Genomic DNA, 20,749 nt, shown 5'->3' with positions numbered 1-20,749 from the left:
TATTGTGTGTAAAACTTACATGAAATGTTCACATAAAACAGACCAGACTTTCGTATTTTCTTGATCATATGCAAAAGCCATTTCTTGGAAATGTAACTCGAGTTACTAAGAATAATTATAAGATTTGGTTTTATAAATATAGTAATGTAACAATTACTGTGATATGGGTTTATAGAGCATTCTGTATAAAGTATGTTTTGAGGTATAAAAAATATTTAATAGAAACATATCCTCCTGTTAATTGTCCAAAACTTATATTATAAACATCACTTAGTAATGTGAGTTACCATGGAATGACCCCAATGAAGGTTTCTTTTGTAAATTGCAACAACAATAAACAAGGGTCAAGGTCAGATTGAGCATTAAGAAAACAGAGAGGAAGGGGGAGAAATTAAACATGGATAGAAGGGATGAGGAGATGGGCCGAGCGAGAGGAGAGGAAGCAATGCACAGTGAGAGACAGTGGAAGAGATGGAGGAGGAGGAGGAGGAGGAGGAGGAGGAGGAGGAGATTATGTGTATACATATTTAGCAATTGTGAATAGTAACTTCGGATTTGTTTTGCAGATGATACGTTATCTGTAACTAAGTATTGTCTGGAAAAACCTGTACAAATAGTCAGCACATGTTTTGTTTTAAGATTTCAAAGCAGTGTAAAGACTGAAAGCTTTTTGTTAATGTTCTGAAATGCAAAACTGTGCACTTCACAGAACATAAAAAAAGTTCCCTTGACTACAATGTCAATAAATCACAATTTGGGGAAGTATGAAACTGACTGATCACATACATTCTGGGATGGGCATTAAAAAAGCTTTCTCAATGCTTTATACTGCAAGGTCACATCAAAGCTATGACAACGCATCAAACAATATATCTATTGTTTTGACAAATGAAATTTGTTTCAAGATCACTCTACAATGTTTATAATATCAGCATACCAGCATGAGGTTTGAGCACACCAGTGCTCATATCGAGTGGTACACTGCTAGTGGGACCCAAGGCATTTTCATGGTTGCAACCATACCAAGGAATACTAGACGTACCAAAATTAACACACGAAACTGTCATAAATATTCAGATTCAAAATAGATGGAGTATAATACTACTGAGTCTCTTGCCATCAGTAATGCCTTTAGGGACAATAACGTTTGGTTATAAGGTGGTAATCAGTAAGATTCTTCCTGTACTCTGAGATAACTCTTATGAATTGTGTTTGTTACAGGCTTTCCTTTTCTGCATTTTCTCAATTCAGACATACTTTCACATCTGGTCAGTAGGAAACTTACTGACCAAGTTTTGCTACGCATTACTCCCGTTTTATGAATTATACTATAAAGCATTTGTAGAATATTTATTTGTAATGTCTTTCATCATTTTTACAAGTTGCACATAAAATTTATTTGATGTGTTGCTGTTATCATTTGTTACTGTGCAAAATGGAGAGTGGTTAATTTATACCTCAGAGTTGGATCCAACTTTGTAGAAAAGGTAATGCAGAAAGGTACATATTTAACGTTTACGTCTGTATTAAGCTCACACTCAACAGAGTGTAACTTATCAACTTTATAAATCTAACTAGTTAGAACTGAACAACCACAAACAAAGTGCTCACTTTGCCATTTCACCACAGTTTGTAATTGTAATGGGGCTGAAAGTTGGTGAAAGTAGTTCCAACATTCCTATAGGAAAGTATCCTCCTCAGTACTGTGTCTCGCCTTGACCTTCCACTTCCACCTTTTTTATTGTTCATTATAAGAAGCTGGGTGCCTTAACACAGCTGACTATTCATTACAGACTGAATCCTGAAGTCCTAATTCAGCAGCTGCACAATTCATTGTGTGTGTGTGTGTGTGTGTGTGTGTGTGTGTGTGTGTGAGAGAGAGAGAGAGAGAGAGAGAGAGAGAGAGAGAGTGTGTGTGTGTGTTCTTACAACACCAGAGACCATAGCACCACTTAATTCAACCCTTACAAAATCATTTATAGCAGTTATAAGACCTTGCTGCTGGACATAGCAGTGTCAACAACAGCCAGTAGCAATGAAAAATAGCAGTGCGACAGGTGTTGAATTCCAATATTTGGACATTAAAATCAATGAATTCTGCCTACCAGTAAATTGAAAACAGGGAAAAGAAACGTACCACCAAAAGCAGGCCCATCAAACTTAGACAGGCACTTATTAGTCCACCATCAAACATCAGTTTTGCCAAAACAATTCTCAAAGAAATTACAAGAACTATTAGGCCACTGAAAAGCTTAAACTTTCATGATTATTAAATTTTGTGCTAATTTGATAGCACCCCTCTAGAGTTACTTTTGTAGTCTGTCAGTGAATAAATGTGCTTTTCCCAAAAAAATGATCTATGCAGTAGCCCGACCGATTTATAAAAGCTGAGAGAACCAAATCATCTACAATTACAGACACACCTGCCTCCTGCATTCTCACAACTTTTTGAAAAGGTAGCTTGCAACAGAATACTGAGCCACCTTCCTGAGGAACTCTTAACAGCATCTCTTCAAAAACTAAAAATACAGAACAGATTGAGAAATAATGTTTCAAAACACAGAGCCTCAGTAACTGGATATAGTTCCAAAAATGAGGACACAATTTTGCGAAGAGGAAGGATAATCATCTGATTATTCTTATGGAATAGCATTAACTTTAAATTAAAAATACATATTGCTCTTTGATTAGTAAAAGCCTTGCCAAAGTTCTGGGTACAGTTTGCATTTTGTCCCCTAGTTTGACACAATGCTGTTTCTGAAAGTACCTAAGGCAACCATAACGGGATGATGATCCTCACCAATCTGGAGCCAGCACTTACTAGTTTCCTTACACCTATTTCCAATTTTTTTTTTTTTTTTTATTTGGATGGCATCATAATAGTAATGGGAAATCCACTTAATGCACCGTCATTAAAAACAGTCCTCTACGAGTGAACATTTTAAGTATTATTAGCGGCAGCTTTATCATCATTCTGTGTGGGTAAATGACAAAGAAAAAGCAACCACTCACCTACAACTGACAGATGCGTGGGTGCATAGAAACACACAACAGAGAACAGCATTAACACTAGCTTTCAAGCTTTTGGCCTTTCTCTTTCAGAAGTACACACACACACACACACACACACACACACACACACACACACACCTGCGGTCACCGACTGACTAGGATGGAGGTGAGGCGGAGTTAGAGAAGGACACCCAAGGCAGGGGGGGGGTAACACGAAAGATGGATAGAGGGTAGAGAGAGAGAGAGAGAGAGAGAGAGAGAGAGAGAGAGAGAGAGAGAGAGAGAGGGGGGGGGGGGGGGGGGGGCAGTACACTTCTATCCGCCGACACTACTGATAATCGACAGTAAGCCTTGCAGCAGCCAGACTTGTGCACATTTGGGTATATGTAGTTGTGTGTGTGAATGTGTGTACTTCTACTATAGAAAGGGCAAGGGTTCAGCCAGCTACTGTTAATACTGTTGTCTTTTGTGAGTTTCTATGTGCCACATATCAGTCAGCTATACATGAGTGGTAGAATCCCTAATGCCACCTCATTTTGGAAGGAAAAAAAAAATGATACTGCCTCCATTGAGTATTTACAATTAATTCTCTTTACAGCACTATCACAGAAGCATTTCAAAACACAGAAGAACAAAAAAAAAAATGACAAAAATCAACTTGTTGCTTTGTAATCATTAATTCTGTATTACAACAATTAACCAGGCCACAGCACTTACTTTAGACCCATCTTGATGAATTCAAAAGACATACTTGATTAGCCAAGGACAATAAACTTACTATCACCCATTTCTTTACTCAAGCATTAAAACACCTTTAATAACTGGAAGTTTTCCGAATGTTCAGAATAGACTTCATTCAGGGGCTGCTAATAACACTCATATTGTCAAAAAGCCCAGACTTTAGTACCTTGTGTTCAACATTAGTTTTAAAGAAAATTTTGTCATCAAAGGCGTAAATTACCAGTCTGAGTAGCAAAGACATATATTACTTTACAACATATACAAATATAATGCAAACCTTACCTGTTATATGTATCCATTATTTTCAACTCTTTTGATTTATGTATCTTAGTCAAATCTTCTAAAGCTTTGTCCCTGCACTTCTCAAGCACAGCCTTATAACTATGAAATGTTTCATGAATCAGATCTTTGGCATTATCATGCTGTATCTGCAGTTCACCTAAAGCACTTTCTAAATGGTTTGAAGCACTTTCACAGAACTCTATTTTTGACTTGCTCTCTGCCATGAGACTTTTTAATTCGTCCTTCTGCTGCTCCTCTGCATCTGCTAGGCACTCATAATGATGTTCTGGTGCTTTGTGGTCACTCACCATGCAATTGTTACATATAGGCATCTATAAAAAGCAAAGACATTGGAATCAGCAATAGTAAGCACCTGTGTTCATTGATATTGACTTTACCAAGCAATCAAAAAATTTATATAAAACTGTTGAGCCACGCAATATGCCACGATGAATGTTTTACAACTTGCAATGGTATATAAATTTATTGTGCACTCGTGTATCTGGTTCTTGTGTTAGTCTTTAATGAAGCACATAAAGAGCTGACTCGAAGTGACTCATGCCACTTTTCAATGGTCCAGAATGTGAAGCGCATCCTAAAAGGGAATTTTCATTCCAATACAGAACTTATGCACCTTCCACTTACAAGTGGCAAAGGTGTTCTGTTGAGCATACGGAAGTGTTAATCCAACACAAGAGAGTAATAAGGGCAAAAATGTTTTAACACTTCTGCGAAAGTAACTCCGTGTAACATTCTTGAACTGGGTACTCTGCATGTAACTGTTAGACTTCTACTGCAAAAATGTCTGCACATGTCAAAGTAACATTGACAATACATCAAGAATGAAGACACACAGAAAAATGGACTCACAAAAAGTTCTGTGCTAATATCTTAAACCAGCTGGACGAAGACAAGCAATTTTATGGTACAATATGAGTTTACAGTACACATGAATGATTTTTTTGAGCAACACAGAAATGGGTAAATCAACTGCAAACCTGAAAATAATTATGTCAAGAGTACATCAGAAATCAGGATACTGAATTTATTCGATTAAACACTATTGCACTTAAACAGCAAAGTAAACACACATAACTACCAAACTTTGGAGTAGTGGCAATGTGCAAAAATTTGAGACAGCTGCAAACTTAAATTTTTTTTGTGCCACAAGCAAAAGCAAATGCAAAATTGCAAACTGATGAAATACTACAAAAACATGTCATACACGTCCAAAATGGTGGCACATTATCACACAATGTTAATGAAGTTCGTAACTGCCTCTGCGACATGATCACCTTGTTCATATTTTCTCATACTCTTATTATTAATTCTGAGGATTTGTGGAAGATGAAATTTTTACACCATTCTGACTAGACACATTCCCCTAATGAATAACAAGGATGTGCATCACAACTAAAAAAATTACCCCTAATTTTGGAAAAGGTTTCACAAGAGATCTTGAGACACTGGAAGTCACATTAAACCATAAATGTAATGTAAAATGAACTTGAGATTTTGCTAAAAGGAGGACACCAAAACCAAATTTGCAAGTCATCTTCACAGATTTATACATTGGAAAACTGTGAAGCCGCCACCAATGCATTTTGTATATACTACGCAGTCTGTTTAACGATTACTGTAAACAAAAATTACAAATTTTTTATAGGCACGCACTGTAATGTTATTTGATCATCATCATCATCATCAAATATGACTATTCAACTGTGTTGGGGATTATTGTGCATATTAAAGAACACTTCTTGTTGTTCATAGTTTTATAACTGTAACCACCCCTCGTCCCAGATATACATAATTAAATGGTGTGTCAAGCTAATGTGCACACTACACAAGAAAACTCACATGGACAGTATCCTCTGTCAAACATTCCATATTTTCCAGCAAGCATTATACCATAAAATTAAGTGGTAATACTGTACATAAAGCTTACCTGACACTTAAAACAATAGAACTTCAGACTTTCAGCTGGATGAGTGTCACAAAATATTGGTTTGTGTATGGGGACAACTTCTCTTGAGCTTCGTAAATCCTCAAATGGTACTACCTGATGATTTTCAAAGCAGCGCATAAACTGTAACATTAAGCAATGCAACAATATAGTAAATTATTAATTAAAGTACCAGTTAATGATATTTGACGTAAATCAATGAACCTACTTACCTGATGTGCTGTGTTGCAGTTAGGGCAAAGGAAGTGGGCACAATCTGAGCAACGAGCTACAGCTTTTTCTTTTGCTTTACAGCTCGTGCATAATACGGCAGTGCTTTCAATAGCAGACATGTCCAATATATTTGTAAGGACATAGTCACATGGAAGAGAGGAAGCTCCCTTTGATCCTGCCTTAAGACATAAACGGTATACATCATTGTTTCTAATTTTGTTTGAAAAATTATTCTATGATTACTTATTACAGAAGATGTTAGACGATCTTCCATAAAGTTAAAATCTAGTATATAAAAAAGAAATGAGGAATTTTTACACAACTAAGAAATGTTCGTATTAAGAGAATCCTGAAGGAATTTCAAGGTGTAACATCATCTTCATGTCATGTTTATTACGGGTGAAGAACAGCCTGGACAGGACAAGGATGAGGCATGAAATTTAATGGCCAACTTATGAAAGAATAATCCCAGAATTCTCCTGGAGTGATTTAAGGAAACTGCAAACAATCTTAATAAAATTGGGCACTGCAAAATCACACTCAATTCCAGAAGGAAAATTAAGCTTTAATATCTGTCAATGATGAGTTTATTAGAGATGGACCACAAGTGCACACTGATAAAGGAAACCAACTATGTGCTTTTCAAATATATCAAACATTTGCCTTAAGTAATTTATGGAAGCCAAAGAAAATCTAAATTTCGGTGGTCACTGAGGGAATCGAGCTGCTATCTTCTCAATTGCAAGTATGTGTTGTAACCACTGAGTACCATGCTTCGTGGTTACTGAAAAGCAGAGTAAGCATGATGGACAAACATACAATTATACACAACTATTGCAAAACAACAAATCAAATACCAGATTGATCAACAAAAAACTGGCAGAATGGACAAAAATTTGAGAATGATAAACACATATCCTTAGTGGGAAACAGCACATATATTTAGAAAATGTAAGGTAAAAAGAAAGGAGAAAAACTTGTGAAAAATAGCACAAGATGATCTGAGGGTAGACAACAGTAAAGCCGTCCTCTCGCATGACATGAGTGCAAATGAAGAACGTGGCATGTCAGATTTTAGCCTAGTGGAAACCAATGTCACCAATGAGATGATCATTTTACATGACAAGCAGATCTGAGGAGTCGCCATATTGTATTGAGTTAACTACACAGTTGGTAGGTCTTCTTTGTCACAGAATACACTATACTCTGTTTATCATACGAATAAACCTGATGTACACGAACGTGGTAACTGGTCAGAAGCCGTAGCACACCTACACTGGTGTTGTTACGCTCTTAGAAGTAGGTTCTGCTTAAAGACACTTTAAGATATTCAAATATATTAACAGCCATCAACGTATTTCCTAATCACGTTTTAGTTATGTAGCTTTTACTTCAAAAATTGTGTACAGTCACAGCCTATCCACTGTTGTACTCCGATTGTCATGGCGTTAATACGCAATATGAAAATGGCTGAGGCTGCTTACACTTCCATACTGAAACATGCGTATGGAACACGGTTAATAAGTGCCAGGAAATATGTTGTTCTTAATGTTTTTTTGTAAATTTACAGAGATACTCAGCTTTCAAATTTTCCGAGGGACTGTATCATATACAGTCGAGACCTAAGCTCACAGTTCATTTATAGTGGAATCTGTATGGTAGTAGAGAGATAGGTCATACCAGTTCTTAATTTGCTGGTTCAAGTTTCACCTACATCTCGTAATTGTATAATTCGTCATCATTTTTATATGAATAATGGACGTCTTCTTGTTTCTAATTACATACTGCATGCGAAATTCTTGTTTTCATTTCAAATATAAATTCTTAATTATCGATATTTTATGAAAGACTGTTAATAAAGGTTGCTTAAATTAAGAAAACATAACCATTTAATTTTGTAAGGCAAAAATGAAAAACCAAATATACTCTTTATTTGAACTATGTCCGTTGTTTTATACCACAGATGTAGATGAGTGTCGTAGAAACAAAAAGCAATCATTTTCACAGCATCGAGCACAGCACACAAATGCTGCATAATTTTTACACTTTCCACTGTACCATTACAATATGAACCGAACAGAACTGATAGCCACATTAAGGGATTTGGTACGAGAAATAACAAGACTGTTAAGCTGCCAGACGCACTGGAACTGATGCTCGCAGCTTTTTCACGTCACAGTCAAACGCTGGCGGGATACAGAATGGCACGTCGTAGAAGAAGAGGAGAAAATGCAGTGTCTAGTTGGCTTCATGGATTCTGTTGTTGACTGACTCATTATCAACGCAGCAGATGACAATTCCAGAACTGAAACGTATTTCTCGGATTCGGGTAAGGATGGAGCTGAGAGATTACCTGACGACTGACTGTAATTAATGCCTTCGTTGGAGCACAAGAGCATTTCACGTTTTCCGTTTGGCCACCTAAGAACCACGCGGTAGTGCTGGAATTTTGACGATTATTGTTTCACTCTTTTTAAAAATGACATTCAAAGCTAAATTGTTTCTTTGATCATCTCCTTTTACATCCGAATTGCAACTCCTCACACCACTGCAGTTTAGTTGAACCACTGGCTGGCCAGCGCTGTCAAAGTTTAATGCACCAGTAAAGCTGTTGTCCAGCGTAATCGCTCAGTCTATGTGCGTGTAACACAGCATAGAGCGTATCCCTATGATCGTACTTGACTGTACCGGACACAGCTTGGTTTCCACTCCAAATGAAACAAAATCCAATGAGACTCAAGCAAACGCAGAAGCATACATGGTGTAATGTTTACATAAGGTTTATTCTTATGATGAACGGAGTATATATATATATATATAGCTGTTTCACAATATAAGCTGCTTCAAAACATCACCAAAGTGACGATCTCTTGAAAACACTCAATTTTATCATTTTCATCACAATTTATTTTCATAAGAGTAAACTACATATCGGCATATTATGGCCTCCTGTATTTGATGTTTTTATGATTGTAAGTTGTGTGTTATGATAGTACACCGATCAATGCTACAGCGCAATGATGATCTCTCAAAAGCGTGTCGTTTTGATAAAATTTGTTATAGTTAAAATATCAAATACGGAAACTTGTAGATACAGTCTTTAGACAGCCCATTATTGGTGGCCAGGAAGCCACGTTGAGGGCATAGCTAAGTTGACAGCATTATGGGCAGTGAAGCTCAAGGTTGCTTATTTGCGTCCACCACTTCTGCACACACACACACACACACACACACACACACACACACACACACACACACACTCAAAAAATCACTTTCCTTTTTCTTAAAGATTCTGGCTCTTTCCTATTAAATTCATAGAAGTACAACCTGTAGCAGTCTATTTTTTTTAATATAAGCAAACACATTTGCTGCTGCAATTCTTGTTGCAAAGACCAGCGACTGGAACATTTCCCCAGTAGCCAGAAATCTGAACATAACTACAAGCAAAAAAGTTACACACTGGAAGTTTTTGCTTTAATGAAACTTCATGTAACATATATTTACCTGTCTTTTGGTTTTATGGACTGCTTAATATTTGTATCTTGTCAGCAAATATGATTTTTAATTATGGTGAGCAACTTTGGGAGAAAAAGATCTCTTCCATTCAAATGGAGTTATGAAACTAATCTCAGTCTTGAAATCTATATGGTGAAGCCAAGGTGATTGTAACAATATGGATATCATGCATGTACAAACTGACAAGACACTACAAATATATTCAACTGAATACTGAAAATCAGAAAAATTCAACTGAGCTAACAAATAACTTCTTCTGGTATGTATGGCACACTGATTTACAGCATTATTTGCTGTTCAAGCCATGAACAAGTCCAGCATTGTAGTTGCTACTTCCTCCACTTTTGTTGACAATCACTAACAGAGTTAACACAGCTATTTTATGCTCATCCATTTTCATAAAGAGATGTGCGATTTACCCAGCAGATGCCCAGACTGCCACTGGAGAGAGCCGAGATCACAAATCATGATGAGGAGCTCTTCCTGTGATCTGTAGCAGGTCATTGTAGAGCATGCAGCAACCATGACAGACCAATGTCTAGTGCACTTCACAATGGGATACATGTCCCACGTGAGAATGGCTTAAGAGTAATACATGGAGGCAAAACAAATGGAATTTCTATACAAGGTAAGTATTTCAGAGAGGCAGCATTTCCCACTCATTCAACCTGAGGTAAGGAAACACACTTGCTGGGATACTCCATTAAAGAGGACTAGTTTCAGAAGTGGTCCCAGTCAACCATTCGCAAATCCAGTGAAATTTTTTCAGTAACTTCAAAATTGTCTTGGATGGATATGTCCAAAGCTTTATCTCGATATCTCGTTCCGTTCCATTTCTACAGCCTGTCATAGGTAGGGATCCCAAGTTTGCACCACCTACACTCACGTTCAAGTTGCCAACTTTGGCTATATTTTATGAAAGATACTTTTACCTTCCAAGTCCCTGCTTTTGCACACTTAAAACAACTGTTTGTGCTAAACAGACAGTTAAATACATCTGGTGACAGTTGCACTCCTTCAAATTCAGGCTAGAATTTATAGTATGACACACATCCACTCTGCCATGTGCTTTTTGTACATAGCCTCTGTCCTCCTCTATCGAAATACATCCGCCTGCAAATTTGGTGTAAGCATTTTCACTGGCAAAAATCATGTAGTTTTGGTTGCCCATATCGTAATCGTATGTTCTTTAATATTTTTTATGTTGCCGTATCTACAAAGAATATTCTTTTAAGCTTCAGAAGCTACATAGTTTCATTTTTGAACTCTGCCTGCTTATGTATGGAAAACAGTACTTGAAGTTGTTACTTTTCGTACACCATGTATATGTGATATTGAAGAGCAAACAGAAACTAAAATCAGTGGAAACAAATGTCAAAAATACAAAGGTAGTTATTTATAAATAAACTTCAAGCAATAAACCAAATTAAAATCCAGAAAGTTACAACTTTTACACGCACTGTGCAACTGGAATAATAACTGCCAATACTGTCTTGTTCAGATTCTGAGTAAATATATTGCCTTCCTGAGCTTCTTTACGGTGCTTTCATGATTTTAAATATATGCTGCTTTGGAACCCAGAAAATATCTTTAGTAGGTGACCACTGGAAGAAATGGGAGAGACCTCAGGGATGCATAAAGCTGACCAAGGTTCTCCTCCCCTCAATGGAATTTACCAGGATGGCTACTCAAACTTGGGGAAAAAAAACTCCTGAGCATTCGAGGTATGAGGAGGAAGATGGTGTCATTAAGCTCCCGAGAAATTAATGGTGAGGAGAGGGTGGCAGCATACCACAATAATTACTTTTCTTTCCTCTCAGCTGAATTATATACCAGCTATAAGCAGGAGTTTAACCACAGTTTTTAAACATCAATACTTTATGTGGAATAATATGTATATAATTAACACATTTAATGAAATATTAAGCATTTTAAAATTTGTGATTTATAGAACACAATAAAATTCAATTTTAATGCTAGGTTAAAAATGCAGAATTCCCCAAGATTTTATGAAATTCCTGAAGCTGCCTCTGATCTCCCTGATTTTTGCAAATAAAATGTAATTCCCTGAGAATTCAATGTTTTCCATAAGAATCACCACCCTGTTTACATACATTTCACACTCACCAAGCATTGCCATACATGCAACTAACATACTGCTCGGGTTTTAACACTGTTGTTGAAAAAGCTGGATTTTGTCAATTGTTTTAACTGTGACTTCTGCAGCGTCATTGGAAACTCTGCTAACTCTGATCCTGTTTAAACCAATGGGCACCAACAGGTGATTTCCTTCAGTCACAACTGTGTGGCCTTTAACAAACCTTTCCTGGTCAAACTGAATTTGCTCAATTTCTTTCTGTGTAACTTTTTTTTTTAATTATGACTAAAATATCAGTGCAGAACTGAAACAGTTCAAGAGGTGCCAAAATCTGGTTATCTAAAGGCCTCTGCAAACTAGTATGAGCAGCCAGTATCTCTAACTATTCCTTCAGTTCCATCACAAGGAGATTTTCCATGGCTGGTTGCAAAGAAATTCCACTCAGCAGAGAAACCAAATCCTTTTTATGGAGACATAAACTGTTAAAATTCTTTTACTGGACAGCAGAGCCCTCACAGGGTGTATACGTGGGCGCCGAAAAAAAATTTACGGATTTTTCCCGAATTTCCCGGTTAAAAATACACTTTCTCCCGGATGAAAATACACTTTTTCCTTGTTAAGTAACAGTATACTTTTCCTCGGAACTGTAAAACTTATCAGTCCTTTCAGTGGTTGTGGTCTTACACCGGCGTAGAATTTCCCGGCACTTTAGAAAACTAAACTCTGGGGGAAAAACACGTTTTGGAAAGATGTCTGATGTGCAGCAACATGTACACTGCATATTTCGTATTACGAAAAGAATTGAAATCGAGATTGCAATGCGCTTTTGTAAGCCGGTCGTAGGTCATGTCAAGCGATCTCGCCAGCCGATGACAGCGGATATTCAGAGCATAGGACACGTAATGTAGTCAGCCAATAGCAACATCACTGTTAAGCAGCACGAACAAAGAAATCGGGAAAGGTAATGGTTTAAATTAATATACATAGTGTTGCTAAAAGAAAAGAAAAGCTTTCACGTACTCTATGATATATTGGCCTCTAAGATTATTAAGCTGCAAGAGAAGCTAGGCTTTCACAAGTAATGTTGATCTTTTTTGCGCGTGTTTCACTTCAAGATGCATCACAGAAATGTGCCAGTAAGATTTTTAACAACGACATAAATGTCTGACCTTCTGGGCTCGAAAATATTCTAAATGGTCGTTCTCAAAGATTTGAATTTTGAATGAGAGTCAAATGCTCTGTTTTAAGAAATTCATCGGACATTTGCGCACAGAGTTCATTTTGTGTAAAAGGAAATTTACTTTACATGAAAGTAACGCTTTTCAAACAAGCATTCGGAATATTTTCCCGCGACGTTATATTCGTTTCAGCAGTTACGCCGGATGACAAGCGTCGCCGTGCTTGCGCAGCTACGATGACGCAGGAAGCCCCTAGGTTCGTATGTGTAAAACATTGAAAGATCTTACATTATGTCAAAAAAGAAACAAGACGTTAGAGCAGGCCTTCCCAACCTGTGGTCCGCGGACCAGTTAGGGGTCCACCGGCTCTTTCTAGGGGGTCCGCGACCACCTTTCACCAAATCGTGTAAAATTATGAGTAAAATTACTGAATAAAAATGTGGAAATCAAATTCATAACTACTTTTTTTTTCGTGTGAAAAACGTGTGTACTTTTACTTCAGGTCGTATCCCCAAGCAGCCTTTGCGGTTCCATGCGGCTTCTCTGATCGACTGTTTCGCAACAATACGGGGGTCGTTTGTGCGCCGGCTCACGACGCTAGATGCACTGAAACCTTTTAAACATGCGCGGAGCGAGCTTTGTCGACCAGTCACAGTGCTCGCTGGCATGTATGCGGCCCCAGGCATCATTAAATGTTAAACTTGCTTTGTCAGTGCACTACATATTTCATACGTCGATTTTCGATCAGTTTATTACTTCTAACATGGATCGGTGGATGAAGTCAGGATCATTGAAGCAGAGTGCAGTTTCTCTATCGCCTTCACAACAAGGGAAGTTTCCAGATGAAATGAATGAGGAGGAAGGACGACCAAAGGAAGACTTTACATACATTTGAACATTTTTCTTCGGATTTCTTGAAAAACCACACACACACACACACACACACACACACACACACACACACACACACACACATCACTGTTACGAAATATGCATGCTCCTTACACAACAGTAGCCAAATAGTGGAAGTGAACAGACCATAAGCGGCAGCTTGTCAACAGCAAACAGTTTGGATGTGACGTTGATTGCACTTGGAGGAAGACAGCTCCATCGTGTGAAACTTCAATTACCATGTACTTTTAATCAGGCTATAGTGTGTTGAACAAAGGGAGTAAATCCACTAGTAAGTATCTAGATAAAGTGGGAACTCAATATGGATCGTTAATTTCATGTTGTTTTCATTCATCTCTAAACCAAAGACTATTGATACTTCGCGGGGAGGGGAGGGGGGGGGGGGGGGGGGGGGCATTGGGAACATGGCACTTGCATTAAGAAGTTTTCAATTCCCATGGGTTTCGCTCTGAAATTTAAAGTTACTGTGCTCTTGACTGACTAGGGGTCCGCCATGGATTTTCGACTGAAGAACCGGTTCGCCAGCTGAAAAGGTTGGGAAGCCCTGCATTAGAGGATACTCCAAGAGCATGGGAATTTTGTGAACCCTACTAAAATGCATAATTCGGCTTAAAGTGCACATTCGTATGTCCAGATTCAGATGTATCAGTACTGTATTATCTCATAATTGGTTCTTTATTATGGCATAATGCCATACTTGCTAGACGATGAAAACGTGCACTTGAAATGTAGCGAACAGTTGAAACTAGGCAATAGTGTGGAATTAAACACTTGGTTTCAAATAAATTGACTGCCTCAGCAGAAAAAATTAATTAAAGTCAAATTTCTTTAACAAACCAACAAAGATAACATCATTGTTCTGCAAGGCGATTAACGCTTGACTTTCATAAAGGTATAAACAAAACATAATCTGAAACTAATAACTTATTTTAGCCTTCCGTAATTATGAGTATGTATTTTAATTCACTTGATAGCTCCCGACCACAGAAATCCGTTTTGTTTTCGTTTGACGTGAGAGCAATAAACGAAGAGGAAACAGCAAAATCACTTAACGTAAACATGGGTCACGTAGAGACTACCACCTCCCCACTAGAACTCAAGACTGCTCTGTGCACCACGTCCGGATCTACGATATTTCCGAACCGGGCCAATATTAGATAGTGGCACTCCCCATCCCTCGAGGGTTTGAGGTAGGACGCCAAAAATTTACAAAAATCGACTTTTAAAAAATATCTTAATATTGTAGCGCACATCTTTCTGAAGTGTCTGATACATAAAACATATATGATCGAGGCAACGTAAGACACGTTATTTGGTCTTAAGCGTGTCTAAGTGCAATGCCACGCCTCTTCATACAGCATTCTTCTACGGCATGTCACTGTATTTCGCTCTGTGGAATTCAAACATGTAGTACTTTGTAATGGATCTCATCAAACCTGTATTGAGGACAATGGAAATTAAAATGCCCTGTCGTGCCTCTCCTGATCCTAGTCGACCGGTTTGACATCTTACCTCTTTTTTTAAAAAAAAAAACACCTTCGCAGTTAATACTGGGTGGGATTATTTGTGACCAGCAGAACAAGAACTCTTCAGAAAATTTGCAGTCTTAACTGCCTATTAGCTAATAACTTGCTGTTCTGTGTGACATAAAATTATATATAGGATACATAAAATGAGCAAAGACAAGAGACAAGCAAGACAGTACACTTTTCTTCAATCCTTAAGTCCTAGCATTTTTTTCCTCTCTAATCTTGCCGCAGCTTTATATGGCGTACTTTCCTTTCTGGGAAAGAATCTATTACGCCATCAAAGTTCGTCAAAGTTTTGCTACATGAAAAAACGAAATGTCGTTGTCTAATATCAGAAGAGCTGTTAATACAAATAGTACCCAAGACTGGCACTGGACTCGCATTCGGGAGGACGACGGTTCAATCCCGTCTCCGGCCATCCTGATTTAGGTTTTCCGTGATTTTCCTAAATCGTTTCAGGCAAATGCCGGGATGGTTCCTTTGAAAGGGCACGGCCGATTTCATTCCCAATCCTTCCCTAACCCGAGCTTGCGCTCCGTCTCTAATGACCTCGTTGTCGACGGGACGTTAAACACTAACCACCACCACCACCACCACCACCCAAGACTGGTGTGGTTTCTCGATCTGATTACGTGTATTTTGTCACTGTCTGCTAGATAAAACGAAATAGGCCTGCCTAATATTGCAGCAGTTGTTACACACACCAAATAAACGAGACTTGTTTTGGCACAAATGGTCATTTTTATAACACGACAGAATATAATTCAGGAAGCACCAATATCAAAAGCCCATTAGGCCTACTACAAGCAAAAAGTTTAATGTTAGGAAATAATTTCACATTTCATTCATACTCTCTAGCTTCAGAAGCATGAGATCGAAAAGTAGTAGTATGTAATTTTTATATAAATTTGGAATCGTCATATACTTTCGTAATTTGTGACAGTCTCTGTTTGTTCTCCTTCCTCATTCTAACAAACAATCTTGTCATCACCAATTCTGTAACTATTCCTGCCAGTGTCAAAATTTTTCTCTGGTTAACTTCACTAACCCTGCCACAATCACAGGTTTAGTTATCCCCCATTTGTTCTCCGGTTACGCATTATTAGGAGCTCGTACAACGCGTTTTCCGCGCTACTCCCAGAATAGAACTTTAGCGGCTGCTAGCCAGGGACTGTAGTGTACCGGTCTGGCCAAAAATTTTCTGTCAAAATTTCATTTTCTTGGATACACGGAGAAGACAACACGTAATCTTAGTTGCCTGTTATTCCTGTTAGTCGTTTATTTCCACTGTGGTAGCCCGAATCGATGGAATTCGCTAGTAATTATAACAACGCTGATGATTTGCAAACCCAGTCAACCAGGAACAGTTTACAGCAATTGTCATTCACCCTTTCAGCTTTATTCGCTCAGCTCGTATCGACCCGTCCCCTTTTGTCTGCAGGAAAGTATTTTTCTAGATGCAACGGGGATTCCCCTGGCAGAGACATCACGTACAGTACGCACGCATTCAAAAATCAATTTACGATTCATTCAGAAATCAATCTAGAATTTGATCAAAAGAGTTCAAAAACCAACAGGGATGTGTTCAAAATCATATGAGTAATCGATAGACCAACATGCGCTGGATGCTAGGCGCTTTGTGAAACAAGGTCTTTTTCCTCAATAATATGAATTTGGTGCCCCCCCCCCCCCCCCCCCCTTGTCTCACAATCTTTGAAGAGCTTTTGGATCATGCAAATGAGAATGAGATGCTCCTTAAGAGAAATAGTTGACTGGTGATGAAACGCAGTCTACAGTTATGATGTTGAGACCAAGTTTCAGTCTTTACAATGGGTTGGGAAAGATTCTCCAAGACCAAAAAAAGCTCATCAGATCGGGTCAAATATCAAAGCCATGCTGATAGTTTCCTCCGACTTTGAAGGATTAGTTCACCATTATGAATTTGTGCCACAGAGACAAACTGTTAAGTGATAGTACTATCGGGATGCGTTGCGACGCCTGCGAGAAAATGTGAGAAGTAAACAGCCTGAAATGTGGTGAAACAATTCATGGCTCTTGCATCTAAAGAACACACCCGTACATTCATCCCTGGTTGGTGTATGACTATTGCACAAAAACTGAAATCACTGTGTTGCCTCATCCTCTGTATTCTCCAGACCTAGCCCCCTGCCGTTCTTTTTTTTTAGTTCCAAAGTTAAAAACCTCATCGAAAGGATGAAGATTTGCAACAGTAGACGAGATAAAAGACAATTCGCAGATGGCACTTCACGCGATCCAGCAAGAGGCGTACCAAAACTACTTCTGGATGGGGAAACAACATTGGGAGTGGTGTATCAATTGTGGAGGAGAGTATTTCAATGGAGACCATGCACAATAAGTGAAAGGTAATAGCAGAAAAATTTTGTGGACAAAGTTCAGGAATTTTTTTGAACAGACCTCTTACAACACACACACAAATAGAGTGCAGCATCAGCACCAACTGCAATATCCCATTTTGGTCTGCATTGGCGAAACTGCAAGAAGCCCAATCACTGCCATGTTGCTTACAACTGGCTATGTACATTTCTTTCAAATACCAAGGTAGGGGGTGTTTCTGAGTATGAACTTTTTCACCACCCAATGTTACTGACATGTAATCATTTTTGCCAGGCACAGCTGAGAACTTGATGTTTGATTTGATCAGAGAGACTTTTTCCATACCATTTTGCAGGTACTGCCAAGATGCCCTGATTCACCACTCTTGCGGGAATACTAAATACCTTTTCTGTTTCATCTATACTCCAACTGCCAGAAGCCAGGGTCAAAACTTGAACTTTACCAGAATGACTTGAATGATATACTTTAATTTTAGTTCATTAATTAAAATAACCATATCTTTACATTTCTGGCATTGCTTTACCATGTGTGTTCCCTCATCAACAGCTGCTGCTATATACTTGGTGACTGCACCCTGTACTTTCTGAACTTTCTGCCTTATGTTAATACATTGCATCACGTTTGCTAATCTGTTGAAGCTTTAAAGGCGAATCTTCAGGAGTTGGTAGTGAAGCATTCACTGTGAAGCAGGCATCAACTGCATCCATATAACACCTATATTTTGATTCTTACTCATCCTGGGGCTATAATTTCTTATGAGCAAGTCCTTGTCTATATCTGTGATGAAATGTACTGCCAGGCTTGAAAACTATTAGTCAACAATTTCAACTTTTCAACATGAGCAATGCTAACCGGATATACACCCACCCTAACTTTATATTTCTTCTTACCAAATGGATTAGAGCAGGTATTTTGCAGAGATTGAAATTTTACCACCAGCAGAGCATTATGGTATGAACAAATTTGCTCATCTCTTGTAACGTGATGTGGAGATTTAAGTTTTACACGCTCTGTCGAACAATTACATTTCTTTCACTGGCTTAAGCTGACTTCACCACAGTAAAATGGTGAAGACTTATGAGAGTCAGTGCAACCTCGACCACAACTTCTTGGTTTGCTTCACAAAAGACATAAAACACAAATTACTTCAGTCACAAAACTGTCAAAGAGCAAGCTAACCCACTATGCAATGAAAAAGGAACTTACCGTTCAAAGGCAAATATATTCCTTCAACAATGGTGTAAAAACATTTTGGCAGTATTTTCAATATTGTTTTCAATAACAATGAAGAAAATAGAAATCAGTAATAAATTTATAAAACCTTTTGGGGGGTCATTTCAACCCTAAGTACGCATGGGTCTAAAATTTGACTATATAGATCCTGCAGCTTAAAAGACATTCTTTCCCGACAGTGCAAGATTTAAAACCTTGGTCTAACAGTGTCTTGGCAGCATATTCAACAATAATTCCAATAATGTCCTAAATGACGATGACTGAAATTTCTTCAGGAATAAATTTAAAAAAACCTTTCTGGAGTAATTTCATCTGTAAGTAGGCATGGATTTATATTTGTTTCATTAGAGCTTATTCCTTGGAAATTTATTTCTTCATAATTACACTTGTATTTTATTGACATAAAAGGTAATTTTACTTTCTGTTTACCCACTGTCACATTCGAGCATATACACTGCGCATGAAAAGTAATACCTTCGAGTGCTGTTTTTTCAGCCATAAGCAGGCACAAATCAAAAAATTTGTAGTAAGTACAGTACTTGGAATCAAAATATGTTTTATGGTCAAATATGTTTTATGGTCCTACAAGATACAAAGCATACTGTCACAAACATTGATCAGAGTGAATTAACTGCAGGTCCAGAGAGGTTCATTCAAGGTGACTCCACAAGGTTACGTCCCCACAAATTAAAGTATACTTCTTCTGAAGCTTGAATGGATGGAAAGATTTAAAATTGTTGGGCGCTAAACAGCTTTATCATCAGTGCTCTTTCACAAGATCATGATAGTAGTGAATGAAGTGTATTCTTGCTGAAACAGTAACTGAAGGCCATATAACGATTGCCACAGCAATAGAAAATGCCACATACAAGGGCTACCAGATCTAGTCATACCATTGTCACATGTCAAAAGAATAAATAAAACAGGGAAAAATCAGTAATAGGCCAGGTTGATCACAGAACTAAAAAGATGAGCCACCCACTAAAAATCACATTAAAACCTCCATCCAATTACAGTGGAACCTCCATATTACATTTTTCGCAATTCTACACTATACATGCATAGCCCCTGTGAAAAACCCTTGTGATCAATGCTAAAAATTCCCTGATTTTACATTTCTTCCTAGTAAGGTTTACCTTGATTCTTAGTTATTACTCGATGTCTGGCTTGACTATGTCCCATATTCTTCCTATTGACATTCAATGTAACTGAACAAGTTATAAGTGACAAAAGACAGATGGTTCCCACCACAGGTGGTGGCAGAGTTAAGGGAATTTCTTAGGCCATTGTGGAGCCGGCACGTGAGAGAGGAAATGCTGATGTAATCCACGAACGATTGCCAACGCAACTTGCAACATTTAGCTTCACTGCGCAATTATGGTACTACTACTGCCAGGTAGCAGCAGTAATGGAAAAACAAGACAGTCAACGCGATGTGTTCCAGACCAAGCCAATACATGACGAAGGGGCCCAGCCATCACCTTTTCTTGTGCCACTCGTAATTGCCTCATCCTTTTGAATGTATTCCCGATATACTGTATTCAGCAACAATATCAATCATCAACCTTTTAAATTCAAACATCGAGTCTCAAAGCATATGCTCAGTCGCAATCGAGAAAACATCGCCCATTTCCAGCTAGTGAACTCTTTTTGACTAGCGACTTGTTAAGTTACCCGATAGCCAGTGCAGCCA

The 20,749-nt window shown here is 38.1% G+C and overlaps 1 protein-coding gene across 1 annotated transcript in view; it reads right to left on the bottom strand.

Moving 5' to 3' along the window:
• LOC124621812 (B-box type zinc finger protein ncl-1-like) overlaps positions 1 to 20,749 on the bottom strand; it is a 151,022-nt gene that overhangs the window by 83,798 nt on the left and 46,475 nt on the right. The window contains exons 4-6 of the mRNA XM_047147251.1: positions 6,214 to 6,393; positions 5,984 to 6,124; positions 4,036 to 4,367 (exon numbers count right to left, since the gene is read on the bottom strand). Coding sequence (XP_047003207.1) covers positions 4,036 to 4,367; positions 5,984 to 6,124; positions 6,214 to 6,393 — 653 coding nt within the window. The remainder of the gene's footprint in view (positions 1 to 4,035; positions 4,368 to 5,983; positions 6,125 to 6,213; positions 6,394 to 20,749) is intronic.

The sequence above is a fragment of the Schistocerca americana genome, chromosome 7 (genome assembly GCF_021461395.2).
Source record: "Schistocerca americana isolate TAMUIC-IGC-003095 chromosome 7, iqSchAmer2.1, whole genome shotgun sequence".
NCBI classification, from domain to species: Eukaryota; Metazoa; Arthropoda; class Insecta; order Orthoptera; family Acrididae; genus Schistocerca; species Schistocerca americana.
Note: the sequence above shows the minus strand (reverse complement) of the source record. Positions and strands in the feature narration are given on the sequence as shown.